Raw genomic sequence first — 27,918 nt, 5'->3', positions numbered from 1 at the left:
TGTTCATAAATCCTTCTGTTTAATATCCTCCCTACCTAATCTATGTACATTATTATTACAGGTAATGCAGAAAGTACAGGGCATGAAAAGTGCAATTAATCTCGATCCTTCCCCAGGAAGCAATGTCACTCCAAAGCCAGGTTTCTGTATTAATAGCATTATTGGGGGAAAGGAATTTAGGTTCCAAATGAGTCTCCCCAAACTCCTACGTTGGGAGTCTCAAGTCACCTAATTAAGAATCTGTCCAGTCTTGAGATCACACATCCCTCCTCTGCGGTTGTGAAAAATGATGCTATGCAAAGTCGCGACTCTGACAGCAGGGCCAAGACAGACTGGCTGTAACAGATCACAATATTTCTCATTCTTATTCCACTCTTGGGCTGGCAAAGTGGGTCCCTGCCACTCTGCTGAATTGGATCCCTTTAGTTCTCTATAGAACCCATTCACTCTTTTTCCAAAACCAAAACCAAACCAAAACCAAACAATCAAAACGAACAAACAAACAAAAAAGCCACACATCTATTTCTTACTCTGCTTTAAAAGAGAAGTAGAGGTTTTCCTAACCTTTGTCTTCATCTTCAGTTCTCACCAACCTTGCCTTGTCTTTGTGGAGTAAGACACACAAAGCAGGCACTCAATTAGGATCCATTTAAACCTTCAACAAAGCTGACTAAATCAATGAATTTTCTGCAAAACACATGTCCGTGACACCTCTAAATTAACAAGCCCTGGTGACTTTCTCTGTCATTTTTAGATTTGCTCCTGTTTCCAATCCAAGGGATGCAGGAACTCTTCTGGTCTAGAATACCAATACTGCATAGTGCTCAGTGGGAAATAATATAAAAACAGAAATTTTCAAAAAGTGATGAAAGCTGGGTTGGAGAAATATCTCACTGAGGAAGGCTCCCATTTAGTCATACAGGAAACCCAGGTCTGAGACCAGCCCCCACCATACAGGAGGAAGCTTCGATGTTGTGGTATCTTTCCCTCTCTCCCTCTGCCTCTCTCTTTCTATCAGAAAAAAAACGTCAGCAGAGGAAAGGGAGTTGACAGAATTTTTAAATACACATAGTTTTCCCCCAAATAATAAACTTGAGCGATAAAGGGGCAGGAGAAGCGGTGAGTGTGTAAATGTAGATGCAGGAGAGGAAGATGGGTGTTGGGAGACTGACCACCAGCATCAGGAGCCCTCAGGAAAGGCTGCCTGGCCTGTGTCCTCCCAGGCAGCTCGGCACCACCTTCCTGCTCAAAGGTTCCCAGGGTTGGCACCAGGGAGCCCCCATTGTTAGAATCTGTACTTTACAACAAGCATATATTACATTCTTAATTAGGGAGGAAAATTAAAGCAATGACTTCCCTCACCCTTCTGGAGAATATTAGGAACTAATTTTCTAACAAAGACTTATTACAAACAACAGGAACAGCTGATGGAAAAGAGTGAGAGATGGTGCTGTCTATAGCCTCTAAATGTTGAGGGGACACAGGGTCCCAGGACAGGACCAGGCCTATGGGGGACATGATGGAGAGAAAGGCTGCTACTTTTCCTCTTCAAGCTTCTGAATGTTTTTCTCTCTTCAGATCAAGAGCATATATTTGCCATGCAGTGGTACACCCACTTGAGTGCACATGTTACCACGTGCAAGGATCCAGGTTCAAGCCCCCTCTCACTACCTGTGGGGGAAGGGGGAAGCTTCAGGAATGGTGAAGCAGGTCTACAGGTCTCTCTCTCTCTCTCTCCTTCTCTATCTCTCCTTGCCCTCTCAACTTCTTTTCGTCCTAGCTAATAAAAAAGAAAAGGGGAAAAAAATAAGGAAAAAATGGCCTTGGGAGCAAGCACTGAGCCCAGCAATAAACCTGGTGGCAATAAAAACAAATAAGTAAAATTAAAATAACTAATAAAAATATTTCCAAAATAAATATTTGCCTCAGAAAGCAGCCTAACAATGATATTTAGAAAAAAAAAATGTGGCTCTTAAAAATGAAAATCAGACTGCTCTTTGTGTGTGGCCGGGGAAAATGGGCGACCTTAGGCAGAGCCCAAAACCTTCTGGTCTCAGTTTCCTCAGTTATGGGGAGGGGATATGACTTCAAGAACATGTCTGAGGGTTGGAAGAGCTATATTTGTAGAGTGTCCAGCTTGGCCTCATACTACGTGGTATCTTCTAAAGTTTCCAAAGTATGGGCCCAAATATTAAAAATGGTATACTCAAAGAAATCTACAGGGCTGGGCGGTCGAGCACCTGGTAGAGTGCACAAGTTATCATGTTCAAGGACCTGGCTTCAAGCTCCTGGTCCCACCGGCAGCAGGGAAGCTTCATAGCTGATGAAACAGCACCGAAAGTGTTGCTCTCTCTGTGTGTGTCTCTCACTTGATACACACACACACACACACACACACACACACACACACACACACACACATATAAAGGAGGTGGGGGTGGGGTGGAGTGGAGAGAGAGGAAGCCCACTGGAAACAATGGAGTTGTTGAGCAGGCACCAAGCCCCAGAAATAACCCTGGTGGCAAAAATAAATAAAGGCAAAAGAGAAAAGAAACAGAAATCTACATATGTAGTGGCAATCTACCTGTTGAAATAATAAAACGTCAAATGTCACCCAGTTTCAGGGAGAAATAGTCATTTTGGAAGCAAGGTCATGCCTGTGGAAAGGGGTAAGATAGAGCATCCTTTTAGCAATGCTTTCATTTGCTGGCTAAACACAGCTCTTCAGGAAAATCCTCACGTCCATATCACCTTGTGATTTCTTACTTGGAGGAAAGGTAGGAACACGAGAGCTGTGAGAGAAATTTCCTAGTTTCCTCTTGAGAACATATTTCAATGGAATTCACTGTACACTTGTGGGTGTAGTTAATAATAATGTTAATAAATGAAACACAGCACTTGCTGCTTATTCTACCCAGTTCGCTAAAACTACAGATGGATTAGTATGGCAATGGAAATGAACCACAACCATAACCACAACAATAAATGAGGAAATTTCAGACCAGAATGTAAATGACTTATGCTCACTCGGGAATGGAAATCATCTTCTGGACTTACATTTTCTTTGGAAAATGATCTTGTGAAACACAGGTATCTGGTAACCTTGGATTTAAATAAGCCATCTTTCCAGAGATCAGCATCCACACCATCTGCTGTCTGCGCCACCTATACCAAAGAGACAGAGAAAGGACCATGGGTAAGGCGGGCTGGAACTGAAGGTGTGTGGATGCAGCTTCTTCATACATGGGCCAATTTACACTGGCCCAAACCCTCTTGGCATCTCATTAGTTCATTTCATAGGCACTGGGAAGAGAATTTTCCAAAAGGGGAGAGTGGAGAGTGGTGAAAAATACAGCTTCTAAAAATATTATCCCCGGGGAAGCCATTGATTAAAGACACCCTGACAAAAGTGGTTCTAATGAGAAAAGAGCAACTTTTGTTGTAATGGACCAAGAAAGGATTGGGTAAGTCAGCACATTAAGTTACTCATTACCACTCACTCAGGGGATGGTAGAGGATGCAGAAAAACAAAACAAACAAACAAGATGTACAATGGAGTGTGAAATGTCACCTGAGAGGGACACCACCTGTGGTGAGGCAGGCCCAGCCTCCTGCCCTAGAAGGCCGGGCCAGCTGGGGTTACTTTAGTCACTGCAACTCTACTGGCAACTGTTGGGGAAGAGGGGGTGGGAGGGATGTCAGGAAAATTCTCTCCACACTGTATCTTCTTGGTAAAAACTCTGCAGGTGGTAGTCAAGGTCATAAATTGTATCGTAAAGAAAAAATTTTAAAAGATTCAGTTCTCCAGCTGCAGAAATCTTCTAGAAAGCCTTGCAGGATGAAGCTGGCCTCCAGTTGAGTCTTAATGGCCCCATAGTATGCAGGCGGTTGGAGTGTGTGTTCTACGAGGGAGGTCACAGAGAGAAGGAAGGAAGAAAGGCTAGAGGAAGACAGTATCCACCAGCCCCATTTCTCTGAAAGCCATTCTATTAATGGGCTATTGGCTTGGGTGGTTTTCTTCTCACTGTGCAACCCAATGTGATGATACTACCAACGTGTTAATGGGTATCCTATGCTGTGACCAGCACCTGAGGAGAGACATCAGGGAAGGCTGAGGGAGCAGTGCCCCATTTCAGGATACAGTCTAAGGGAGACTCCAAACAGTCTTCTCTCTGGTGGCTCTCCTTTCTAAGGTTCAGAGTTGGGGTGCAGTTTTTTTTTTAATATTTATTTATTGGATAGAGACAGATGAAGAAATTCAGATAGGAGAGAGATAGAGAGGGAGACAGACACTTATAGCACTGCCTCACTGACTGTGAAGCTTCCCTCTGTAGGTGGGGAATGGCGCTTGAACCTGGGTCCTTGAACATGGTAGCATGTGTGCTTTACCAGGTTGCCACTGCCCATCCCAGGGATGTAATTCTTATTGTGATAAGTGAGCAACTGCTCCATTTTTTAAAATTCAGGTGTTTTTTTTTGTTGTTGTTGTTGGTGGGGGACTATTGTTAACAGTATTCTTTATTAAAGATTGATCTATTTTTATGAGAGAAAGATGAGAGCACTGGTGGTTTCCGGCATACGGTAGTACCAGAATTTGGACGTGGACCATCAGGCCTGCAAGTCCTATGCTCTGATGCCCAGAGCTAATCCCCCAGGGCCCAAATTGTTCCATTCTTTGTACAAAAACTCTCCAATCCCACCACAGCCCCACAACATGTTAACCACAGTGGTTACACAGCCAGGCTGGGGTTAAGGTCAGTTCTATCAGGCCATACCCAAGGTACCCCCAAAGTCACATTTCTTGAGGCAGCCTCAGAAAAATCTCAAGACCACTGGCAAGAGAAAAATGCTTTCTTTTTTCTAAACAAACAAGCATATGTTAGCCAGCCCTACAAAGGGGGAAAAAAGGTCCTTTGCTATGTGTGCAAATCTGTGTGACTAGAAAGCTGAAGGAGGAATGGTATGGGGAGAATTCAGAGGCTGTTCATTCCAAGCATGGCAGCCCCACAGAAAGAAACATGTTGGAAAAGGAAAGGAATCAGGATTCGTCAGCGTTTCTGCCTCAGAATGGTCATAACTAAGGTCTGTTGGAAAACTGTGAGGTTGAAAAAGTGGCCCTAGCTCTCCACTGCCATGGCTTTCTTGTTTATCTCCTCCAATGAATTCCATGTTTTGAAAGATTTTTACCACCTAAAAGTGCAAAAAGCCACATACCTTGTCAGCTATGCAAGTAAGAGAATATGTTTTTAAATGAAACTTGGGAAAAATAGACCCCTTTCAAAATCATCCTGGGAGGCCACAAACTCATTTCAACAATAGCTACTAATTCTCTGGCTGCCTTGTCTGTCACATTCCTTTTCCCCAGGCGGCTAATGTATGACCAAGGCTGTGGCTGCCCGAGCATCTGTCACAAGGACTTTCACTCACTGCTTTCTCTCACACACTCACAGTTTCCCCACACAGAGACACTCATACTCTCACACAGGTACACGTGCAGTTCTTTTTTATATACAGTTGCACTCAAACTTTTGACACTTTTCACAAAGCAAAGATCAAGTGAGGAGTATAACAAAAGAGAGATACCAACAAATATCTCAGATGTGGGGAGTGGAAGGTTCTCGCAGAAGGAGGGCTCAGGGTCTCAGGGCCTGGAAAATTACTGACTCAGCCCTCGGAATCCCAAGGCCTGGAACCGAAAAAAACCACTGGGGAGAAGGTTGACAGAGTAAAGGTGGGTGTCTAGCAGGTGGGTGGGTGTGAGTGTAGAGCTCATATAGACTAACTGGAACAGATTACAAGCAAAGTAACAAGACTTCCTGATCCACAGCCCTTTAGAGTTGTTATTTTCGGCAGAAAAGAAACCAGTGAGACTCAGGATGCCAGAGCGTGGCCTGGTAGTGAAGGAGGAAATGAGAATCCCAAGTGAAAGCAGTCTTAAGTGGATGGTGGGCCCTCTCCCATACACTAGGCTCATCTCCTTCCTGTTTCTGGTGCCTCAGCAGCCAGATGCATCCCCTCACAGTTGGCTATTAAAAGATTTCTCTCTGGAGAAACAAAAGATGCCTGAAAGCAGGTCAGCATTCAGACTCTGAGGTCCTCATGCTGCGCCCCTTCCCAGAGCTCCAGTTCCATGAGGTTAGTCTTCCTTCAAACATAAACGGACCACAGAGAATCAGTAGGCATTGGGGGACAGCCTAGACCATGAAAGACAGGGTCCAAATTAGCAAAAGTGGAAGCTTAAAGGTAGTACAGATAATATGAGGAAATGGTGAAAGCTGAGGAACAAGCAAGGCTATATCATAAGTACCCTAGAAGGATAAGTGAACATACAGCATCTGTCAAATAAAAGTAGGAAAGTATGCGAGAAAAATAAAATGAACAAATTAAGAACCTAAAAGGGTTTTGTTTTAAACTTATTGCTAAAGTAGAAAAAAAAATTAATTAATTTGGAAATTTGTGAACATATTCCAGGAAGTAAAATATATGAATGAAGAGATAAACTATATGAAAGGAAAACAGAGAAATCAAAATATGGAGGAGAGAATGAGTCTCCAGATTAAAACGATCTTGAGAATTCTAGCACAGGGAACATAATAGACACACCCTCAGAGCAAAACAATAGAGAATCCATCCAAATTTGGGATAAAGAATCCACCTCTAAAACCTTCAGAGAGAAATGACAGGTCACATATAAAGGAGTGAGTCAGAATTCATCAGTTAGCAATAGCAACACTGAAAACTAAAGGAACAATGCCTTCAAATTTCCAAGAAATTATGGATTTTCCATATAAACCAATGCTCAGTTTAGTGTGAGGGTAGAATAAAACCTTTGCAGATGTATAAGAACTTAAAAAACTTATCACCCATGTGATCTTTCTTAGGGATGCACGGTTGCACACATCAGCAAAACTGGTGACTAAACCATGAGGTGACCATGAACTCCAGGAAAGAGACCTTACACAGGACAGCTATGAGATAGCCCAGGCACAATCAGGTCTTGACTGGAGGGAGAGGATGGAGGCCTGAGAGGGTCAGCTCTGAAGGAGCAGGTGATATGGGATTAAGCATGTCTGGAACTGTGCATACACACTGGGAAGAAACACCTAAGCATATGTCAGGTACAAAGAGGTACACAGAGAAATAGAAACAATAGGTATAAAGCCAGTTGAAAACATAATTTATTCACTTAAACATTAAAAGGAAACGTTTAAAAAATTCTAATGTAAAAATCAGTCAGTAGGGGCTGAGTGGTGGCACATCTGATTGAGTGCACATGTTACAGTGTGCAAGGACCTAGGTTCAAGCCCCCAGCCCCCACCTTCAAGGGGAAAGCTTTGAGAGTGATGAAGCAGTGCTGCAGGTGTCTCTCTCTATCTATCCCTCTCTATCACTCCATTTCCCTCTTGATTTCTGGCTGTCTCTATCCAATAAATAAATAAAGATAATTAAAAAAATCAATCAGTAAATGAAAGAAGCAAGTTACTGACTAATTGTACAAGAAAATGTTTCTAGAACATTTACTTGATTTGTCAAATCTGCAATTATAATCTAATTTTCAAAAAATAGTGATATGACCTTATGAAGAGTATAAGAGAATTGAATTGTAGTATAGTACAGATAAAGCAAGAAATAACCAGTACTTAAAAACTACTAAAAAATATGGAGATTAAACACCAGAAGTGGAAACCTAGGAGGTGGCACAGTGGATAATGTGTTGGAATCTCAGACATGGAGTCCTGAGTTCTATCCCTGGTAAAGCAAGTGTTGAGTGATGCTCTGGTCACCATCATCATCATTGTCATTTTCTCCTCCTCCTCCTGCCTCTCTCTCTCTTGCCCAAATATATATTTAAAAATAAAAGAATTAAGAGCAACTGACTTCTAGTAGTCAGAAAGAGTGAGAAAGAAGAGATGGGGCTGGGGACTACTCCCTCCCCTCCTTTTCTGCCGGGCTAGCGTGGGGGTGCCTCTTTTCGGGCACATACTCTGGGTTGGAGAGAAGGTGACTGGAGCCAGCCTGGGCTGCTACTCACTCAGTGATGCAAGGGAGATGACTCATGAACAGAGCTTGTGGCAGCGAGGCTATTCGATTCTTTACTGATCAGGGAGCCTAGGCTTTTAAAGATTGGGCCAGGAAGTGGCAAGTTGGAAACGGAAATGGCTTGACATGGTTTGGAAAGGGGCAGAGAAAGGCAAAAGGGGGCTAGGAAAGGTAACTTCCTTAGCAACTGTTGTGAGGGTTTTAACTGGTAGGATAAATAATAATACCCTGCAGGCAGGGAGGGTCTTGAGGGTAGAAAGAAGATCAAAGGAATGGAATGGGTGGGGATCTTTCAGGCAAAACAATGATTATGTAGATAATAAGGAAGCAGGCCATGGTATCAGGAATGCAGGGTGCTTTGTGAGGCAGGGAGTCTGATAAGAAGGGGCAAACCTTTGGGGTTACTCCTGTCCTTCCTTGCTCAACCTCTCGATAGAGAGAGAGACTGACAGGATAGACACACTCCTCAGGTCAGGCCCTGCCAGGCTCTACCACATCCTCACAATTTCTCGACACCTTTCCTCCTCTATTCTTCTCCTTTTGTATCTTTCTTTATCTTATATCTGTTTTTTTCTAAACCAGAGAGAGATCAGCTCTGGCTTCTAGTGGTATCAGAGATTGAACCTAGGAACTCTAGTACCCCAAGCATGAAAGTTTGTTGCACCACCCACGGTGTTATCATCTGAGCTGCTATATTTTGGTACAAGTGTTTAATTTTCTTTTAAGCATATGTCTATTTGTTAAAGGAATAGCAAATTAATTAGTTAATCAATTAATTTATTATTTGTGTCATCACTGGCATTTCACAGATCAAGGATGACTTCTTCAGATAAAGACAGAGAAAGAGAGAAAGATACTGAGAAAAACAGAGAGAGGGAGAGAGAAGGAGGTCACAGCACTGAAGTTTCCTTCAAAGCAGTGGGGGCAGGGTTTAAACCTGGGCTGAGCACATGGCAACACAGCACAAAAGTCAAGTGAGCCATTTAACCAGCCCACACTTTTTTATTTAAAAAGGTTCAAATTTAAGCTGCGGAAGTGTGGGAGACAGTATTGAAATATATCATTCCTTTCAGACAAACCTCTCTTATCAGACACCTTGGTCCCCATTATCTGTGCAGTGAGTTTCCAAGCCTGTGACAATCCCCACAGCTAAACATGCAGCTGACCCCTCTTCTGTGTTGCTAGTACCCGCCACCCACAGTGAACATGTAGATGCCAGGAGGAAGGGTGGTGGTCACCGTTTTGCAGAGCCAGGGACAGGAGCTGTACAAGGCTGATCAGGACCAGATTCAGCCACTGTATGGTACAGCCCAGGCCTCTGGATTCCCTCTCTGGCTCCAAGTTAGAGGTCATATTCTGGACTGCTACGCAACAGCCACAGAAGAAAAACGTGTGTTCTGGAAGCCAGCCCAGTCCATGAGGGTGAGTCTGTTGTAGGCATGTTATTGTAAAAGGGACTCTGAGGCGAAATGTGAGACATCTTCCTCATTTGAGGCATAGGCAGTGGGGGTGGCATTTTTGCTGAGAACAGAACTGTTCAGGCACCACTATAAGCAGCTTATGTACGTTGTTTTGTTGAGGTCTCCCAGCAACCCAGTGACCGAGGGACTATTTTTTTCTTCACTTGGCCAGATGAGAAAGTGAGGCTTAGAGATGGTAAGTAAACCTTCTCAGAGGAACTCAGGAGTAAGAAAGGAGATGGGTTTCAATCTTGACTTTGCACTCCTGCCTCTGCCCCCTCAATATTCAAGGAAACTGAGTCAACTCACATAGACTAAAGGAAAGGACAGACAGGGCCCTGAGGTCAAACCAGGACAACTATGGGACAGTGGAGAGTCCTAAGCAGACTAATCTGGGCTCTAGTAAGACCCCACTCAAGTTGACAGAATGACTCAGGGCTATCTTAGAGATGCATGGAGGCTACAGAAAAAAAGAGAACTCATGACAACAGTTCTAAATATTTATTTATTTATTTAATGAGAGAGGAAGAGGATCACTTGGTTATATGCAGTGCAGAGAGTTAGACCTGGGGTGTGTGGCAGGGAGGCCTCAGACATGCAAGTTCTGCACTCTACCACTGAGCCACCTCCCTGGCCACTTGAGAATACTTTCAGGGGCTGTTAAGTTTGAAGAGTTTTTCTTTGCTGGCAAAAAGTATAGAAGAATACAGGAGAAATGATTTTAATGGTGAAGTAGCCTACTTATTTGGTGGAAGAACCCCAAAGCTCTCAAAAGGCCCTATACCTTCAAGGGAAATCCGATGTTTTTATCACATTCTTGTGCTTCCAAACACATAGAAATTTGTAGATTACCCATGTGAGGGAGAGTGGTGGAAGAGATGGTATGACAAGAATGCAGGTATCCTAAACCAGAAAGGTCCAAGCAAGAAGGTCTGAGGAAGAGAAGTACACTTTGCTTATGTGAGGACCACAGTGCTAGGGACCTCATGGGAGGGGTGGGTAGCTTTTCACCTAGTGCAGCACTGGCACCACAGACAACTCTGTTTGCCAGCCCCACTCTCCAGTCTCCACTCTGCATGCATAATAATCACAGCTACATTTACAGTGTGCACCCCATGTGTCAGTGTCTGCTCTAAGCTACTAGTGTAATCAACACACTTAAAACAGCCATTTTTTATGCCTTAGGGATGGCCAGTATCTGATTTTATAGATGAGGAATAGAAGGGTATCAGTTAAACAAATTCTGGTATGCTTATGCTGTGAGGTATTTGTTAATTTCTTAGAAAGATTAATATATACATATTGTGTAGCATATATTATATCCAGAGCTATTAAGACGGTGAAAAAAAAGCTTCTTATAAAAAAAGCATAAGGGAAAATGTACACAAATATCTTTTTAAAAGCAAAAGTGATGGGGGCTGGGCAGTGATGTACATATACCCGGTTAAGCACACATATTACCAAGCGGAAAGACCCGGTTTCAAGTCCCTGTCTCCCCACCTTCAGGGGCTCCACTTCACAAAGCGTGAGTCAGGTCTGCAAGTGTCTTTCTCTCCCCATCCTCTCTCAATTCCTCTCTGTCCTATCTAGAAAAAAAAAAAAAAAAAAAAAAGGAAAACTGGCCCCTGGGGGTAGTGGATTTGTAGTGAAGAACTGAGCTTCATCGATATCCCTGGTTAGCAATTAAAAAAAAAAAAAAGCTGAGGCACCACAGGTAGAAAGATGGGGAAAGAGACCACAGCATCAAATCAAAGCTTCCTTCAGTGTGGTGGAGCTGGGCTCTAACCTGGAAGCTCACAGAAGCTCATAGAAACTATATATATATATATATATATATGGCTAAGGTACATTTAAAAAAAAGTTTGATATGAGTAAGTATTCAATTCAAATGAGAACAACAGAATAACTACTTTTCTTCTCCAACTAACAAATAGACCTTTAAAAGGGAAGAGATGGTACTGATCAGTGCTGGACAGATGGTAGGGGAAACAAGTATACCAGCTGCTGCTGGCACGAGTGCAAGTGTACACCCTTACATGAAATTAACCTGCGGCTGGTGAAGTAGTTCCTTTGGAGAGTGTGCATGATCCAGGTTTGAGCCCAGTTCCACCACACTGAAGGAAGCTTTGATGCTGTGGTTTCTTTTGCCGTCTTTCTACCTGTCTCTGTCTTTAAAACAATTAAATAAACATGGCATTGCATATCAAACAACTTGGAAATGAACATGCTCTGTGGCCAAGAAATTTTAGTTCTGCACAGAGACCCTAAGAAAGTGATCCATTGTGTGTACAAGCACGCAACCATTTATTGGTTGGTTTATTCCCGCTGAGCTTCTGTGTGGCAGGCAGGATTTTGGGTGAAGAGGACAGAGGACAGGACTGCACTTGTCACTGACCCCACAGGGTCATGTGCTCAGTGGGAAAGATGTGCAATAAACACACACAAAATTATTTAAGATAGCTTTAGAGGGGAATGTGCACCTTGTCCGAGATGGAATTTGGCAGTGGGTAAGTGACTGGAAAGAGATGCTACACTGGGGTGAGAAAGGAGGAGGAAGCCTGGGTCTCTGAGTGGGTGTCAGTGCTGACACCCAGAGAGCAATAAGAAACTGTCCTTTATAGAAAAGGTGTGCTGGCCAGAGAGCTACAGCATGGACAGGAAGTGGAGCTAGGCTGAGGCATTACTGGGACAGAAAGGAAAGAAGGGGAGAAGAGCATTATCATCATGTTCCTCAGGGACACAAATTAATTACAGAAGTAGGAAAGCTAATGATTGAGAGTGTCCTTTCAACGGTAAGACTCAGTAACCACTTTAGACAACTGTGAGGATACATGTCCATGAATATGGCGCGTATAAGATGAACAAGTCACAAAATGGTGTGTGTTTACATAATACATCTCATATTTTGTTCTTTGAGAATTATCCACACAGAACAGGATCTAGATAAGTATAAAGCAAATCATTAACCATTGTTTTGAGCTGCAGTGTTGAGATTGTGGGTTTTTTTTAAAGTATTCTTTGTTTGCCTACCTATATGGTTCTGATTTTTTTTGGAAGGGTAATAAGCATATATTGATTTCATAATAAGAAAAAGGATGATTTAAAAGGCTTCATTTGATGGGGTGAGAAGTAAAGGCCTGACGGATTTAACTTGAGAAACACTTTGTAAATCAGCAACCCACTAAGCCGCCTGGAGAGCAGCTGTGCAATAAATCCTTGAAACTGTCAGAGGTCCTTCAGTGTCAGAATCAAGTGCTCCTGGCCCAAAGAGACACTCTCAAAAGACACCACAGCTAACCACCAGGCTCATCAACTAGCTCACACTCTGGTGTTTTTAAGAGAGCCCACCCACAATTCAAAGCTATTGGCAGACAGAAAGCAATCAAAGGGCCAGGAAATTCTACAGACATTCCAGAGGAAATATCTGGCTGACACTATGAGTAGAAACGGAGTTCAAAGGGCTCTTGATGTGTTAGAACATCCACTGTGGCAACATGTATGCTTGGCCTGGGTCAGATACTGGCCAGAAGTAAAGTCACTGAGACCCTGTGTCAGAACAGTCAGGGCACGGCACAGAGGCAAGAGGTTGGTGCACTGTCTTTCCAGATCCCTAACAAGAGGTATGTCTAAAATACGTCTGATAAACTATAAAGTGAAAAAGATCTTTCAGTTTATCTGGTGAGGACTCCAAAACATCTTTTCTTTTCCATTTGCTTTTTTTTTTTTCTTGCTTTGTATCTGAATGAAAATCTTAAGTTTGCACATGTCTGGTTGCTGTCTTAGAGATGAGTGTTGAGACTGGTCTTTCTTCTAATATCTTAGAACATAGGGACACAGACAACCTTCTGTTGGGCCTTGTTCCTCTCCCAGCCCCAAGGGCCCCTTTGCTAGCTCTCCTTCTTCAAACTTATCTGTCCTGAGCATACCTGTGAGCTCCTGCCTTCCGGCCTTTGCTCATGTTCACTCTCACATCTTCCCGGGTGAGCTATTATTGTCAGTAGAGGCCAGTCTGAAGGGACCTGCTCTTATAAAAACATCCTTGGTATTCTATCCAGAAGCATGCCTCTTTGCTCAGAATCTTCCTTTTCCCATAGCCCCTCATATCACGCATTCTCTAATGCAAAAAGCTTAAGAGAGAACAAACTTGGAGTGAGGCAGCTTGGAATTCAAGTCCTAGCTCTGTTACACAAGCTAGGGTTTCCCAAAGTCAATCTTAACCACTCTAAGCCTCACCAAAAAGTGAAAATAGTTATCACAGGGTTATCTGTGAATATCAAAAGAGGAAAGCATAACAAAAATTCTTAATGAGGTACCACTTCATATGCCTTAGGATAAAAATGAAAAAAGGCAAACAGTAACAAATGTGGACATGGATGTGAAAAAAAATCTGAACCCACTTATACAACTGGTGGGATTATAACATGGTGCAGCCACTTTGTAAAGAGTTTCACAATCCCTCAAGATGTTGAACACAGAGTTACCACGTGACTTAATAATACTATTCTAAGGTATATAACTGAAAGAAATGGAAAACAAAAAAAATGTGTGTGTGACATTCATAGCAACATTTTTCATAATTGTTAAAAGTGAAAACAACCCAAATCATAGTCAGTTGATGAACATAAAAACGAAACATGGTATAACCATACAATGGAACATTATAAAAAGGAATGAAGTACTGAGCCATGCTACATCATGGACAAGCCAACTAAAAGAAGTCAACCACAAATGGCCACAGACACTCCTTTCATAGAAAGTGCTCAGAACACGCAAAGCCATGGAGAAAGAAAGACTGATGTTCCCCATGGCTCAGAGAGAGGGACACATGGAGAGTGACTGCTACGGGGAGAATGAGGCTTTTGGGGAGTCATGAAAATATTCAGAAGCTTTTAGTTGTGGAGGTATACAAGTCCTTAAATATACTAAAAACCACCAATACATATATTTATTTATTTTTTAACAATTCATTTATTTACTACTGGATAGACACAGAGAGAAACTGTGGTAGAAGGGAAAGACAGAGGAGAGAGAAAAAGAGACACCTGCAGCACTGCTTTATTCATGAAGCTTCCCCCCTGCAGGTGGGACCAGGGGCTTGAACCTGGGTCCTTGCACGTGGTAACATGTGCACTTAGCTGAGTGTGCCACCACTCATTCCCAAGATATATACTTCTAAAGGCAAATTGTATGATATTTGAATTGTATTTCAACAATGCTGTTTTTTCAGACTCTTAGTATAATATCTAGCACAAAGCATACACTAAGAAACAAAAACCTAGCTTTATTTTTGCTCCTTAAAGTAAACTCCTGTTTTTTTTTTTCAGTGAGTAGTATTCAGAATACCCAGTCCAAGACCCATGGTGGCAGAACACAATTAGGCATTTGCCAAGTGGCCAAATGAACACATGAAGAATGTGCATTGTTAAAAATGGCAAAGACTGGATCTTGGCACACAGGGGGGACACAGAATGGGCTTCTTACAATACCTGCCTCACAGCTCAGTAACTGCAGCAGGCACAGAGCTGGTTGACTCCTGAGGGTGGGTAGGGGCAGAGGCAAGGGTAGGGTGGGGGTGGGGAGAGTAAACAAAAACCCCAGGAAATATCCCCAAAATCAAGAGCTGTGCTAATAGAGGAAATAGAAGCAAACACAGGAAGGGCTTAGCTGGACCAAGGCAGGAATCTCTTCCTCATTCTCAGGCATCAGAAAATACCTGGGAAGCAAAGGCTCTGGCTCTGCCACACTCAGGTGTTCATGTCAGGACATCAGGCTGGACTCCACAAACCCCAGGGAGAGCAGCAGCACCGCCTTCCAGGTTCCCTGCGGGCTGGTCCCACACTCAGTCTGCAGTAGAGCTGCTGAGGACTCGCCCGCGGCCAGGCTATGAACTGTTCAATCAAGAGCATGCAGTTATCTGACAGTCACTGTGGACCAAAGGACTAAATTAAGAGCCCTAGCTCACATGAAGATGATTTCCTAGGTGGGTCACATGTGAAAAGAAAAAAAAAAGAGAGAATGTAAAATAACTTGATGGTTTTAATAGAGAGAATTACTAGAGAAACAGACACAGCTGTATGCACACAGGAGACTAGTGGACTTTAATGCCCTAAAATGTAAGACTTCAGCATTACGAAGGACACTAACAACAGTGAAAAGACAGTCTCAGGCTCTGAGCCGTGCATAACTGACAATGAACTGATTTCCAAAATGAAGAAATAATTCTATAGTTCAGTGAGGAAAAGGGATCAACACACAAGAAAAACAGCATAAGTAAGATATGTGAGCGTCATATGAGATATTCAGTCTCTCTAGGTGTAAAGTAAGAGTTCAGATGATAGAACATTCATGGAAAATCACTGACTGAATAGTGACTCTGTGACAAAAGTGAGAGGGGCACAAATGGGGTGGCCACTCTAGAGAACACATTTCCTGTACTCAGGAAGGTAAAAATGACCCAGCAATTCTTCTCCTAAATTGTTCTGTAGAAATAAGAGGATATTATTTTCAACACTATTACAAGTAGAAAATCATTGAAAATAACCCAAGTTCTCATCAACATAAGAATAAATAAATATATCACAATAAACTCATGCAATAGAATTCTATATACGCTCTTGAAAACACATGAACTAGAGTTCCATGTATTAGCAGGGAAAGTTCTCTAAAACAGTGGCACACACACACACACAGAGAGAGAGAGAGAGAGAGAGAAAGAGAGAGAAAGTTGAATATGTACAGCATACTATATATTCAACATGGTATCACCTACTTACAGTTTAAAAACAGACAAGAGTATATAGCAATGATAAACACCACAGTCACTCTTAGTAAAGGAGAAGGCAAATTTTGCAGGGGTGGGGGTAGGCTCTGGTGTTCAAAAAAAAACCTCTCAGGGACTGGGCAATGGCACACCTGGTGAACACACACATTACAGTTTGCAAGGACCTAGGTTCAAGTCCTTAGTCCCTACTTGCAGGGAAGGAAGCTTCATAAATGGTGAAGGAGTCCTGCAGGTCTCTCTCTCTCTGTCTCTCTTTCTCTCTCTTTTTCTTCCCCTCCATTCTACCCCCCCCCATCTCCTCCTTCCCTCTCAGTGTCTCTCTGTCTCTATCCAAAATAAATAACAACAGGGGGTCCGGCGGTAGCGCAGCGGGTTAAGCGCACGTGACAGCAAAACGCAAGGACCAGCATAAGGATCCCGGTTCGAACCCCCGGCTCTCCACCTGCAGGGGAATTGCTTCACAGGAATCGCTTCATCTTTCTCTCCCCCCTCTGTATTCCCCACCTCTTTCCATTTCTCTCTGTCCTATCCAACAATGACAACAACAATAATAACTACAAGTGCAATAAAAAGGGAATAAATAAACAACAACAACAACAAAACAGTACAACTTTTAAACTTAGAAGTCAGAAATCAGGTAGCAGAGACCTTAAACAAAGAGTGAGGTTTTCAAATAGTTACAGCCATGCACAAGGAAGAAAACTGTCAGAGAAAATGAAGTACAGTTAAATTTGAATTTCAGATAAGCAATGGATGCTAAGGGACATGTATACCTTTCAGCAGAAATAAAGCAAGAACTTTTGAGTGGTGCCAGTTACAGGTAAAGATACTCAGAAGAAGAAAAAGTCTGGAAGGAAAAAAAGCAGACTAATGACAGTAGCCAATAGAAATCAGGGGTGTGGGTAAAAGTACTTGAACTTTAGCTATATTAACTTTTTTTTGATAAATAAGAGCTTCATATTTTCTTTAATCAAATATAAATACTGCTTGTTACTAAAAAGATTTAAAAAATCAGCAAAACTGCTTGCAAAGTATCAATAATTGTAGATAAGAGAAACAGGACAGGTCATATTTTCATGATGGAGCATGCATTAACTGTATAGGGCTTAGATTTTCTTACGTTTTTATAAATTTAAAAACTCAGGGGGTTGGGTGGTAGCACATCTGGTTAAGTGCACATAGAATGAAGCCAAGGACCTGTGCAAGGATCCAGATTCAAACCCCTGCTCCCCAGCCGCAAGGGGGGGGGGGAAGGTCACTTCACAAGTGGTAAAGCAGGTCTGCAGGTGTCTACCTTTCCCTCTCTATCTTTTCCTCCCCTCTCAATTTCTCTCTGTTCTGTCCAATAAAATGGAAAAAATGGGCACCGGGAGCAGTGGATTTGATTTGTGGTGGTGCCAGTATCTAGCCCCAGTGATAACCCTAGAGGCAAAAAAAAAAAAAAAAGTCATGGGGGCACTTTCAAATTAAAAAGGCAGGTTTTTCTGATTCACTGACAACAGGAGCTAAGATCATGAGAGAATTTTATTTGAGAGAATGCATCTGCTGAGTAGAGAATGAAAGAAAAGAGAACTTGCTGCTTAAGGTTAGTTCCTGAAAGTCACCCTCTTTGTCCCTGCTAACTCCTGTGGTATTTTAACGTCCCTTTCTGGCTGGACTCTGAAGTAGTAATCTGTGCTTTATAACCAATATAATATAGCCAATATCTACCTCCAGGGAGAGCTGGAGAGCTCAGCTGTTTAACTTGGACATTGATATTGGGTGGATATAGGTGAACTACAGACCCAACTTTACCATTTAATAGCTGTGTGATGCTCAGTGAGTTCTACTTCTCTACAAATGGAGAAAACTGATTCAGCACAGGAGCAGTAGCTAAGGATCCCCCCCCCCAACACACACACACTTCCCCTTGTGGAAGAGGGAGAATCCTAGGGAACTCTGAGTTGAGAGGAGGGACCTAAGAGTGTTGCTTAACGGAGAAAACTCAGGCAGAAGGAACCAGAGTCCTCTTGGAAGAGTCTGCTGGGACAAGAATGTAGAGGACCTGTCCTGGGGACCGTACAGAACAACAACAACAAAAAGGTTGATGCAAGCAATGAAGTAGGGGTAGGGATAAGAAAATGCTAGATGAGGTGTTGGAGTGGGTGAGTGGAAGACCCCAGGAAATCTAGCCTCTGGGGAGAGGGACAGTTGAGAGCAGGGGCAGTTGCATTCTAGAGGGCCGGGTGAGGAGTGGTAGGCAAACAGAAGGGAGTTTCACTTGAGAATATTCAGGCTGATGGTCAGCCATGGCATGCAGGCTGACCACAGACCCGGAGCAAACAGGGGCGTGGCTAAGTAAAGCACAGGGAGCAGCTCAGCTGCAGTGACAGGTACCCAGGCTACACAGTATCAGGTGCTGGGATGGACCCTAGAGTGTGCTTGGTGTGGGAGACAGGACTACAAGAAGGGGAAGTCAGAGAAGAACAAAGGAGAAAGAAGGTGAAATCAAAATCAAGGAATAAGAGCACTTCAAGAAAGAAGGCTATGGAAGACTATTTTGATGACCTAAGAAAATACAGCAACAAAACTGAGAAATGTTATGAATGTACAAACTATTGTATTTACTATTCACTGTAAAACATCAATCCCCCAATAAAGAACTTTAAAAGGGTATATATAGCAACAATAAGCATGCTGCAAAATAGTATCTAGAATAGAATCCCATTATCACTAAAACACACATTTGAAGGGAGAAAACTAAAGGATATATGTCAAAATGTTAACAACATTTCCCTCTGAGTGGTAGGATTATGAGCTGCTTCTATTTTCATCCTTATGTTTTTCTATCTCTTTCAAACTGTTGGCAACAAATATGTTGGTTCTACATTTGGAGAAAGAATATATTAAAGAAGAAAGAGCATGGTCAAGAGAAACCAGAAGTTGGGATAAAGTCAAGAAGAACAAGAATTTGAAACAGCTACTGCACAAGGCAGCTAGGAATTGAGAATTTAGGGGAGACAGTAAAGATGAGAAGGTCACTGAGAACAGGAGCTGGGGAGCTGGCACATGGCAGAGAAGGCAGTGGTGGGGTGTCTGTTTCAAGGCACAGAAGGACAGCAGCATGTTTCTGTAGAATGGAGGGGGAGAGGAGGAGAGAGGAGGAGAGCCCACAAGTGAGGGCTTTACAAGAAAAAAGGGGGTCAGGGATAGATAACATAATGGCTATGCAAAGAGACTATATGAGCCCCATGCCTGAGGCTCTATAGTCTCAGGTTCAATTCCCCACACCACCATAAGCCAGAACTGAGCAGTGCTCTGGTAAATAAAATAAAATAAAATAAAATAAAATAAAATAAAATAAAATAAAATGAAAGGAAAAACTAGGGCATGAAGAAGTGAAAATGAGAACTCTCCTGGAGGGTTCATCTTAGGAAGTAAATGATGTTCTACTTCTTTTCTCATTTCATTCTTTCTCTTGCAGGGATGGAGGGGGCTGGGGAATATGTAAGCTGCATGCTAACACAGGCTACCTCTGGCGCTCATGATTCCCAGAGTCAAGCACAGGACCTATCTGATGGCCATTAGTCAATAACTGCTCATAAAAGTCCCCTCTTCTGCTCCATCTCAGAAACTTAAGGAAATTATCTCTGGGCCCTGAAGAGGGGCATTACTGAGACATGCTTGGGGGACTATAGAAACATTCATTCTCTAGCAACTGTGCAGGCCTGGCAGGTTCTATAGATCGTCATGTTAAGTTAAACTCCATCTTAAGAACAAGGAAGGAGTTTTTCTTATGCCGGTCCTTGTGCTTTGCGCCACCTGCGCTTAACCCGCTGCGCTACAGCCCGACTCCCGGAGTTTTTCTATCACATCAAACCGACTGACCTCATGATAGGTTTAGTTACAAATCAGTTTATGAAAGCAAGTCAACAAGCCTCTGAGAACAAAAGGGACTAAGATAAGGAGGGAACATCAACAACAGCAACAACAACATTATTTTTGCCTTAGCAAAGGCCCTAGTGGGCTACAGTGAAGAAAATCATGAAAACAAGTGATTTTGGAAACAGCGGACAATTCAGCAGTCTTGTGGGGCTTTTCCTAGTCTTGAGGATGGAGGATGGTCTGCACATGGGCCCAGGCCCCCACTGTTTGAAGCCCTCTTCAGGCTGCTTCCATCTCTGTCCAGGCTGCCCACTTACACACACGGCAGAGTAGCACAGCCTCCTGCTAAAGCCAATCAGGTTGCCCACTGCGGCCTGGCTCTGGGTTTCTTGCTGGCTTTAACTGAGGACCCTGGAAGAGACCCAACCAGACAAGGAAGACAGGAAGAGTTAAGGTGATTAGATTTAAGAGAAGACAAGTTGAACTTGTGCTGCTCGTGAGTCACACTCAATGACAGGAGGCAAAGAAGCAAAGGAGATGAACTGGCTCGCGTGACGAAGTCACCCTTCTTATTTACTCTATTACTCAGCTCTCAAACCACACTGCCAGCTGTAATTGCATTTCAATTCATGTTTAACACAAAAATAACTTAGCTGAATGTTGGCATCCAATATTCCAGACATAGAAAGGCAAACCAGAAAAGAGCCAGCTAATTCAATTCAATAAATGTTCTTCGCATGCCTGGTGGAGTATGCATGCACCCAGGCACAGTGCTGGGTATGGGGTGGGAGGCGTGGGGGAGGACACAAAGCTACATGACATGTGCGGTCCCATGACCTCCTGGGACCTCAGTGTGCTGGGAAAGAGGCACGCTAACCGGCATCTGTCTTTAAACAGCTTCAACAGAGGAAGTAAAAGTAAAGTCACTTTCAAAACACAAAGAGCTAGAGTGTATGTACACAGGAAGAGGAATAGAGTGCACACAAAAAGGCACAGAGGCCCATGTGGGAACATTTGGAGAAGTAGACTAAGTTTAAAGAAGGGTAGAAAGAGGGACAGAAAGACAGGGAAGAGGCAAATAAGAAAGTCTTAGGCTTTTTCATTTGTTTTTTTTTTAATTGTAAAAAGTCTATTTTATCTACTTGATGAACCCTGGTGAGTGTTAGCTGCTGGGCGTTCAGGGAGTAAGTAGAACAATGATTTTGCCTTTGAATCTAAAAACAGAATGCTAGAAAGCATTTTTAAGCAGATGAGTGACCTTACAGGAAGTGTATACTGGCGATATATAGTAAAGACTGGCAGTCAGAACGGAGTTACAGAGATGCACTGCAGATGGGCTAACGAGTCTTAACAAAGGCCAGTAGAGAACAGAGTTAATGGGTATTTGCTTAATTAACAGGCCAGCCTCTTAAAGTCATCCCCTCACCTACCCCTCTTCATCAGTACGGTGGAATTTGCAAGCACACACTTTCATCACACAAATCTTAAAACTTGTCATCCTAAACCATGATCCAAAGGGTAATGGAACAGTCAAGAAAGTATGGAGGAGAAGGGGGATTGGAAACAAAGATTCAATGACGTTGCTGGATAGAAGATAGGTGTATAACAGGGGGAAGCTTCTTAAGTGGTGAAGCAGGTCTGCAGGTGTCTCTCCTCCTTCTCTAGCTACCCTTTCCTTCCCCTCTCAATTTCTTCTCTTTCTTTTTTCTTCTTCTTCTTTTTAAAAATATTTATTTATTTCCCCTTTTGTTGCCCTTGTTTTTTATTGTTGTAGTAGTTATTATTGCTGTTGTTATTTATGTCGTTGTTGAATAGGACAGAGAGAAATGGATAGAGGAGGGGAAGACAGAGAGGGGGAGAGATAGATACCTGCAGACCTGCTTTGCCACCTGTGGAGCGACTCCCCTGCAGGTAGGGAGCTGGGGGCTTGAACCAGGATCCTTACACTACTCCTTGCACTTCATGCCATGGGTGCTTAACCTGCTGCACTACCACTCAACTCCCTCCACTCTCAATTTCTTTTACCTATGAAATTAAAAGAAAATAATGATAGTATTTTACTGTTGACTGTAAAACATTAATCCCCAATAAAGAAATTTTAAAAATAAAAAAAAATTTTTTTTAAAGATGTGAAGGACAGGCAGACTTGGAAAGTCATTTATAATGCATATATCTGGAGAAGAGCTAATATACAGACCTTTTAAAAAAATTAGTGATTTAATGCTGATTTAAAAAATTGTGAGGCAACAGGGGGTATAGCCAGTTAGGGCCTTTGCTAAGGCAAAAATAATGCTTTTTGTTGATATCCCCCCATCTTAGTCCCTTTTGTTCTCAGAGGCTTGTTGACTTGCTTTCAGAAACTGTATCTTGTGACTAGACCTATCATGAGGTCAGTTGGTTTGATGTGATAGAAAAACTCCTTCTTCTGGAGTACTGCACCAAAGTAAAAGACTGTGGGGTGGGGGGAGGGTTCAGGTCCTGGAACATGATGGCAGAGGAGGACCTGGTGGGGGCTGAACTGCTATGTAGAAATGTTATGCATGTACAAACTATTGTATTTTACTGTTTACTGTAAACCATTAACCCCCCAATAGAAATTTAAAAAATTTAAAAACTCCTTCCTTATTCTTAAGATGAAGTCATGTAATTTTTTATTATAATCTTTATTTATTGGATAGAGACAGCCAGAAATCAAGAGGGATGGGGGTGATATGGAGAGAAACAGACAGACACCTGCAACACCGCTTTACCACTTGTGAAGTTTTCCCCCTGCAGGTGGAGACTGGGGGGCTTGAACCCGGGTCTTTCTTTGTGCATTATAACTTGTGCTTAAGAGTTGTGCTACCACCTGGCCCCAAGATGGAGTCTTACCATGAGATTCTTTTTTTTTTTTTGAAGATTTTAAATATTTATTTATTTCCGTTTTGTTGCCCTTGTTTTTATTGTTGTTGTAGTTATTATTGTTGTTGATGTATTCGTTGTTTGATAGAACAGAGAGAGAAATGGAGAGAGGAGGGGGAGACAGAGGGGGAAAGAAAGATAGACACCTGCAGACCTGCTTCACCACCTGTGAAGTGACTCCCCTGAAGGTGGGGAGCCAGGGGCTCAAACCAGGATCCTCACGCTTTGTGCCAGGACCCACTGCACTACCATCCAACTCCCCATGAGGTTCTTTAGAACCTTCCAGGCCTGCACGACTGCTCAAGGGGTATAATCCCACACAGAACAAATATTTTTTTAAAAGTCTTATTACTCAGTAAGGAGACTTACAAGCTAGTGAAAAAGAACTGAATTGTCATGTATGTAACTCAGGTTTGAACCCAGCCCCCACAATAAAGGAAGCTTTGCTGAAGAAAAAAAAAGGGGGGGTATATATTCTCAAAATGACTTTTTCTCTCTATACAAACTACACAAGTTAGAACCAGTAATTGGCTCAAGCACACAGTGGAGAGGGAGCATCAGACTGGCATTATCACTCACTGTAGATTGAACTAACTCTACAGAACAAAATGAGGTGTCTCCTTTATTGATTTTTTTTTTTCTGAAGGCTTAAAATAGTTCATTGGATGTATGGAATTTTTCTTCCTCAGTAATTTAACGGAATGCTACTTAAAACAATTCGGGCCCAGTGTTTTTGTTGGGAACATCCAATTTCTTCATTAGTTATAGGATTGTGTCTTAAACAGCAGTAGATGTGACTGAACACATCCACCTTTTTTTTTAGTTTAGTTACATAGAGCTGTTCATAAACAGATTATCTTATAAATCCCAAATTTCCTTAACTCCCACTTTCTTGTTCTCCACGTAAATTCTACTTATCCCTTTAAAATTTGCTTTTACTGCTGTATTTCCCAGAAGCCTATCTGTTGTACTTTTTTCCCTAAGCCTATTGAACAATATCTATAAAAATTTTGCACTTAACACTGTATTTAAGCTATGAAATAAGATCTGAAACAAGGAAAGAATGTTTACCTTCACCACTTCAACTTAGTAGTGTATTGGATGTTCTAGTCATTGAAGTAAGACCAGAAAAATAAATAAAAGGGCACACAGACAGGACAAAAAGAAATAAGATTATTTGATATAGTCCCATTGGTTTATTTTTGTTTTAGTCTTCCTTGCAATTGGACTTATATTATTGAAGATGCCTATAAAATTTAGATGGAAAAGAGTGCTGCCAATATTTTCCTCTAGAGATTTGATAGTTTCTGTTCTAATATCCAAGTCCTTGATCCATCTGGAATTTACTTTTGTGTGTGATGCTATGTAGCAGTTCAGTTTCACTCTTCTGCACATTTCAACCAAATTTTCCCCACAGCATTTATTGAAAAGATTCTCCTTTCTCCATTTATTAGTTTGGGTCCCCTTGTCAGAGATTAAATGTACATAGGTGTGGGACTTATTTATGGGTTCTCAGTTCTATTCCATTGGTCATTGTGTCTATTTTTGTTCCAGTATGAGGCAGTTTTGATTACAATGGCCCTGTAATATAGTTTGAGATCCAGATCTGTTTTTTTTCTCAAGATAGTTTTGATGATTCTAGGTATTTTATGGTTCCAGATAAACTTTTATAGCTTTTGTTCTATTCTCTTTTTTCAAAAAGGTGGGACATTGATGAGGATTGCATTACATTTGTATATGGCACTGAGTAGAATATTCATTTTGATGGTAATTCTTCCAATCCATGGACATGGAATATCTTTCCATTACTTTGTATCTTTTTCTATTTCCTTGAATAGTGACACATAATTTTCAGTATACAAGTCTTTCACTTAATTTGTTAGGTTTATTCCTACATATTTTATAGTTTTTTTCTGCTATAGTGAATGGGACTGATATCTGGATTTATTCTTCTGCTTCTTAGTCTATATAAAATAGAACACCACCCTTTTATATATTAATTTTGTAGGCTGACACCTTATTATATATATTTTTTTCCTCCAGGGTTATTGCTGGGCTCGGTGCCTGCACCATGAATCCACCGCTCCTGGAGGCCATTTTTCCCCCTTTTTGTTGCCCTAGTTGCTGCAGCCTCGTTGCAGTTATTATTGCCATTGTTGACATTGCTTTGTTGTTGGATAGGATAGGACAGAGAGAAATGGAGAGAGGAGGGGAAGACAGAGAGAGAGGAGAGAGAAAGATAGACACCTGCAGACCTGCTTCACCGCCCGTGAAGTGACTCCCCTGCAGGTGGGGAGCCGGGGGCTCGAACCGGGATCCTTACGCCGGGACACCTTATTATATTACCTAATAATTTCAGGAGCTTCTTGCTGAATTCTCTAGGTTTTTCTTTGTATATAGTCATATCATCTGCAAATACTGAGTTTTGACTTCTCTTCCAAACTATATTTCTTTAATTCCTAAAAAACTTCTGCACAGCAAAATAAACCACCACCCAGAGAAAGAGAATTTTTACAGAATGGGAGACGATCTTTACAGAAGACAAAAGGCTAATAATCAAAAAATATAAAGAGCTCACCAAATTCAGCAACAAAAAAACCCAAATGACCTTATCCAAAAATGTATGAACAGAATATTAAGCAAGAAGAGATCCGAAAGGCCAACAGACATATATAAAAATGCTCCAAGTCATTGATTGTCAAAGAAATGCAAACAAAGACAACAATGAGATACCACTTCACCCCATGAGAATGTCATACATCAGAAAGGATAGCAACAACAATTACTGGAGAGGTTGTGAGGATAAAAAAAAAAAACTTCCTGTACTGCTGTTGGGAAAGTAAATTGGTCTAACCCATCTGGAGAGTAGTTTGGAGAACTCTCAAAAGGCTAGAAATGGACCTACCCTATCACCTGGCAATTCTTCTCCTGGAGATATATCCTAAGGAATCAAACACACCCATTAAAAAAGAACTATGTATAACTATGTTCACAGCAGCACACTTTTTTAATAATCCAAACTTGAAAGCAACCCAGGTGTCCAACAACAGATGATTGGCAGAGAAAGTTGTGGTCTATATATGTGTATATACTCAACTATGAAAAATGACAAATTCACCTCCTTCACCTCATCTTGGATGTAGCTTGAAGGCATCATGTTAAGTGTGATAAGCCAGAAAGAAAAGGATGAATATGACATGATTTCACTCATAGATAGAAGGTGAGAAATAAGAACAGAAGAGGAAACACAAAGCAGAACTTGGATTCAGTTTGCTGTATTGCACTAGAGGACTCTGGGGAAGGGTTCAGATCCTGGTACATGATGGTGAAAGAGAACCTAGGTAGGGATTTAGAGTGTTTTGCAGAAAACTGAGAAATTTCACACATGTACCAACAACTGTATTTACTGTTGATTGTAAACCATTAACCCCCCCCAATAAAATAAAATAAGAAGGGAGATTATTGTTCTTCATAGAAGACTGTAAAAAAAATCTATAAAAATGGATTAAGGTTGCAGAATGCCAAGTTGGTATCCAAAACTGAAGTGACTTATTTTTTAAAAATTCACTTATTTATTTGTAGGATGGGCAGAGAGACAGAAAGAACCATAGTATCAATCTGGCACATGCCACGTTGGTGACAGAACTCTGAACCTTATCCTTTACCCACGAGTCTAACTCCTGGTACACGTGACCTCATTTTATTGAGGAACTTGGATTTGCAAGGCTGTTGTTGTTGTTGCAAGAACACAGTTACACATCATCCCAAGAGAGTTGTCAGCACACATTGCCCACCAACAAATTGTCATCTTCCTTCACCCTGGAGTACTGCGTCTCAAACCCCATTTCACCTATTCCCCTTTTCTGAGTCTTTGCATCTGCTGAAATAGGTAGAAGTTTATTCATATTTTACCCTGTACTTTCTTTTGTTTCAAGATTAGAATGAGCTTAAATAAAAATAAATTCTACTTGTAAAAGTATAAAAGATATAAACTGCTGGAGCGAGGTGGTGGTGCACCTGGTTGAGCACACATGTTACAGTGCACAAAGACCCAGGTTCGAGTTCCTGGTCCCCACCTGAAAGGGGAAAGCTTTGTGAGTGGTGAGGCAGTGCTGCAGGTGTCTCTTTGTCTCTCTCTCTCTCTCTCCCCTGCCCTCTCAATTTCTGGCTATCTCTATCCAATAAATAAATAAAGATAATTAAAAAAATAGTTTCAAAAGACAAACTGCTTAATTTAAGGATATATTTGGTAACAAAATGGGGAAATTTTGGCTAAAGATCTGTATGATTTGTTCATTGTAAACTTGTTCATTCTAAAGAGAGATTTAAAAGGACTTAAATAAATGAAAAGCTAAAGCAAGTTTATAGATTTGACGGCATAATACTGTTAAGATGTCAACTCTCTGCAAATTGATCGATACATTTAACATAACCTCAATCAAAATCCCAGAAGACCCTTTCTATAGATAGAGGCATAATGAATCTAAAATTATCTTAGAAGTCAAAGGACCTAGAATAATAATCTAAATAACTTTGAAAAAGATCAAAGTAAGAGAACTGCCTGGTTTTAAGAATTATTATCAAGCTACAGTAATCAGATGATGTTTGGGCAGACAGAGAGATACACAAATCAATGGAACAGAAAACAAGAGTCCAGCAGCACATCTACATATCAGTAATATGCCAATTCTCACAAAAATGCCTTTTATGAACAGATAACTTTTAAAAAATATTTTATTTATTTATTAATGAGAAAGATAGGAGGAGAGAGAAAGAACCAGACATCACTCTGGAACATGTGCTGCCGGGGATCGAACTCAGGACCTCATGCTGGAGAGTCCAAAGCTTTACCACTGCACCATCTCCTGGACC

At 41.7% G+C, this 27,918-nt stretch overlaps 1 protein-coding gene across 4 annotated transcripts in view; it reads right to left on the bottom strand.

Moving 5' to 3' along the window:
* Nucleotides 1-27,918, bottom strand: part of MVB12B (multivesicular body subunit 12B) — a 269,183-nt gene that overhangs the window by 194,995 nt on the left and 46,270 nt on the right. For all 4 annotated transcript variants that reach the window (XM_060200170.1, XM_060200168.1, XM_060200167.1 and 1 more), the window contains one exon: nucleotides 3,058-3,165. In XM_060200170.1, coding sequence (XP_060056153.1) covers nucleotides 3,058-3,165 — 108 coding nt within the window. The remainder of the gene's footprint in view (nucleotides 1-3,057; nucleotides 3,166-27,918) is intronic.

Source organism: Erinaceus europaeus, chromosome 10 (assembly GCF_950295315.1).
Source record: "Erinaceus europaeus chromosome 10, mEriEur2.1, whole genome shotgun sequence".
Taxonomy (NCBI): Eukaryota; Metazoa; Chordata; class Mammalia; order Eulipotyphla; family Erinaceidae; genus Erinaceus; species Erinaceus europaeus.
Note: the sequence above shows the minus strand (reverse complement) of the source record. Positions and strands in the feature narration are given on the sequence as shown.